Source organism: Poecilia latipinna, unplaced genomic scaffold (genome assembly GCF_001443285.1).
Source record: "Poecilia latipinna isolate Pla-1442-1.1 unplaced genomic scaffold, P_latipinna-1.0 Scaffold1534, whole genome shotgun sequence".
NCBI lineage: Eukaryota > Metazoa > Chordata > Actinopteri > Cyprinodontiformes > Poeciliidae > Poecilia > Poecilia latipinna.
Window position 1 is genome coordinate 18,890 of NW_015114150.1, and position 3,856 is coordinate 22,745.

At 39.5% G+C, this 3,856-nt stretch overlaps 1 protein-coding gene across 1 annotated transcript in view; it reads left to right on the plus strand.

The window, feature by feature from the left end:
- LOC106963440 (myelin-associated glycoprotein-like) overlaps window positions 1-3,856 on the plus strand; it is a 26,981-nt gene that overhangs the window by 4,096 nt on the left and 19,029 nt on the right. The window contains exons 2-3 of the mRNA XM_015058348.1: window positions 2,036-2,347; window positions 3,802-3,856. Of these exons, the coding sequence (XP_014913834.1) occupies window positions 2,036-2,347; window positions 3,802-3,856 (367 nt within the window). The remainder of the gene's footprint in view (window positions 1-2,035; window positions 2,348-3,801) is intronic.

Here is a 3,856-nt window from a genome sequence, read left to right on the forward strand (position 1 = left end):
TGTGTGTGTGTGTGTGTGTGTGTGTGTAGGTGTGTGCACGTGTGTGTGTGTGTGTGTTGGGGTTCTTAGAGATTCTTAGAGATCTCCCTGTCTCTAACTTTTTGGAGGGGCAAAATGAATGTACGTAGCTGAATACAGACAACAACATCGGTAGCCTACAGGTTACTTGTTAAACTTAAGGTGATGTATTATTAACTAGTCATCTTTTAGCTAACTTTACCTGCATCCAACAGCTTTACTCAACAGTCGATTAGTTTGGGGGGAAAACTGTGAAAAGTTCTATAGAAAAAGACAGGACAAAAACAGAGCAAGCTGGGCAGGGAGGGAGCAGAGGTTAAAAGCGTCTGCCTTCATCGAGAGCAAGAGAGAAAAGGCCAGGAAAATCTCCTCCACACCATTACACCACCACCAACAGCCCGAACCGTTGATACAAGGAAAGATAGATCCGTGCTGTCATGATGTTAATGACAAATTCTGACCGTACCATCTGAATGTTGCAGCAGAAATTGAGACTCATCAGACCAGGTGGATTTTTTCCAATCTTCTGTTGTCCAATTTTGGTGAGCCTGTGTGAATTGTAGCCTCAATTTCCTGTTCTTACCTGTCGGGAGTGGGACACAGTATGATTTTCTGCTGCTGTAACGCAGCCGCCTCAAGGTTCGATGAGTGTTCAGAGAAGCTCTCCAGCATACCTCAGTTGTACCAAGGGGTTGTTTGAGTTACTGTAGCCGTTCTATCAGCTCGAACCTGTCTGGCCATTCCCCTCTGACCTCTGGCATCAACAAGGCATTTGCCCCCACAGAACTGCCGCTCACTGGATATTTTCTCTTTTTTGGAGCATTCTCTGTAAACCCTAGAGATGGTTGTGCATGAAAATCCTGGTAGATCAGCAGTTTCTGAAACACTCAGTCCAGCCCGTCTGGCACCAACAACCATGCCACGGTCTAAGTCACTTAAATCACCTTTCTTCCCCATTCTGATATTCGCTTTGAACTGCAGCAGATCGCCTTGGCCATGTCTACATGGCTAAATGCATTGAGTTGCTGCCATGTGATTGGCTGATTGGAGTTTTGTATTAATGAGCAGTTGAACAAGTGTACCTAATAAAGTGACCAGCAAGTGTATTTAGCTGTAGTTACATTTGCAAATGATGAATTTGCAAATGTAACCAGAATTAATCAGAAACCAATGTTGCATGTGCAGTCTGATTAGAAAAGGTCAGCAAAATAAAATAGTAGATATAAACAAATTGTAAATCAGATATAGATATGCACCAAAAGACTGTTGACAAATGCTGTAAGCAGACAAATATGATGCATAAACTGAATCTAAACTGAGCTAAAGAATGACATATTTACTGCAATATTATCAGCTCTACCAGCAACAAAATTATTTGGGTTTACAAAACCTAAAACCAAGCCCTAAGCATAATGACAAAGTTAGTATTGAAACCAATAGCACATAAAGATGCTTCTCCTCAACCGGACAGATTTAGTCCTAAGCCAAGCGTACTTTCTCCATAGTGCATTAATCGATATCTTTCTAATCATACTTAGATATAAAGAATATGAACGTTAGTCTTCTTACCTTGTAAAAAGTGTTCACCTCAAATCTGCGGTTACACTGAGGGCTGACAGTCATTATGATTGACGGCTGATGTCCAGCACTGCCGTCTCTTTCCTCACTACAAGTTATAAGATAAAATGACAAGTTTGCTTTGCATCCTTGCCTGTTTGTGCAGCCGACCACACAGCATCCTATGACGATTTTTAAAGCTAAGTCAACTAACGAGAAGTAATATAAGGTTACAGATGTCTGTTTTTAGACTAGCTTTAAAAGAGCACTTTGGTTGTTTTGACGTCTGTCATGGCGGAGTTTGCGTCAGTCTGTCACAGGTAAAGGGTCAATAAAGGCAATGTTTCATGAAATTAAAAGCTTGTTAAGTAAAATGGTGTTGTAGATTTAATGCCCAAATAATCAAGACTGTACTTTGTGTCATGTTTCTTTTAATGACATGTCTGGTTTTAAACCACAGATTCTCCTTGGATTCCGACCATTGAAATTCATCGAGTTGATCCCGATGACATGAAGGAGCATCAGAGTGCTCGTATAGCGTGCATAGCTGAGAATCGATGTGCACGCCAACAAGTTGAACTCACCTGGAATATCAAAGTCCTTAGCAGTATTATTTTCAAAGAAAGTGATGGAAGCTTTCTAGCTAACATACGCAACGACAACTTCACTCTGTCAGACAAACATGATGGATTCAACATCAGCTGTTCTGCCAGATATCCTGTGAAAGGAGGATTCAAACAGGCAGTTGCAATAAAGACTCTCAATGTTTCATGTAAGTGATCCTATCAGCACCACATAGTTCATGTTTATTCCATTTACTTGATCAACTCACAATAAAACAGGTTGTGATATTTAAACCTAGGCAACACAACCAACGTCTAGCTGGGTGTGCATCTTACATAATCATAGACGGCAGGCCTACAGTATGAGTGGGGAGATCATCTTTGTCAGAAACTACTTATAAATGCCATGATTGTCATCTGTATTCTCATCTATTAGAGATGGGTCGGTTGCGAGTTTTTCGATTCTTGGAGTCGGCTCTTTTAGGTGTATGATTGGAGCCGACTCCTCACTTAGAGGCGTTCTTAGTTATAAGGGAAGGCTACAAAGACAGCAGATTATTGAGTAGTACTCCACAGGAGATGTAGAGACAGAGCGAGAAAGAGAGGGAGAGACAGCCATCTCCCGACCTTTTTCCCTTTGGCTGCTTCACTCTCACACTTTAAGTGGCTCCACTAAGTGAAGTCCACTCGGCTCACCGTGTAACTTTATTTCGATTAGCACGGCAGCCTCGTGCCAATCACGTGTGAAGACATGGGAACATAACATTATATGAAAACAGAGAGGGGGACAGAGATGAGAGTCAATCCCCTCAGTCAATAGACAGCGGTGAGGATGAGAGTGTGTTGCAAAATCCCATAAATATAGCTGATACCTATAAGCAAAGCAGGATCTGGCTGAAGATTAAAAATATTATGTCATAATACATTATTGTCATGGGTCTGTTCAATAAATTTGTTTTCCACATTTTTTTTTATTGAAAGTTTGATTAAATTATTATGCAGAAGTTAGAATGTCTGTTTTCATGACAGAACAACTATATAAAATTAAGGAAGAGTAAGGCTTCTTATACCAGGAACAATGAATGCAAAATGATTTGTCATATAAAACATTCCTGTTTGCCAAGTTATATGACTATGTGGAGCTGCAGGTGATGACTTAAGAGACGTTTGGGAGTCGAAAGAGCCGGCTCACCGGCTCATCTTTGTAAGCTCTCTCTGAAAATGCTAAGCTAAGTCTTTGCAACTAATTTACATGAATTAATTCAGGATTGAACTATGAACTTTGAAAAATTGTGTAATTTCAATGCCCTTTTTTCCATGCAAAATATTCTCTGTTAAAGTAGAAAACAAAACTTTTTGAGTTATTAAAATAACTATTACAGGTCAATTTAAAGACATATATTTAGGCTTGTTTTGAATGTTTCATGGTAATTAAAAAAATTACAGAATTTGGAGATTTTGAGTCACAATTTTTCACAAGTTTTAATGTAAACTGAAGGAAAAACAAGCGATACAATATTTCAGATTTTAATGTACTGCTACAGCCTTAATGTCTAACCTACATGATAATGATGTTGATTAAAAGCTCTTTGAATGTTCTTTCAAGTAAATGTCTTAGTAACCTACCCTTATAAAGTAAATATGTGTGTCTCATTTTCCTCAGATGCTCCTAGAAACACCTCAGCATCCTTCAGTCCATCAGGTTTGGTGTCACCAGG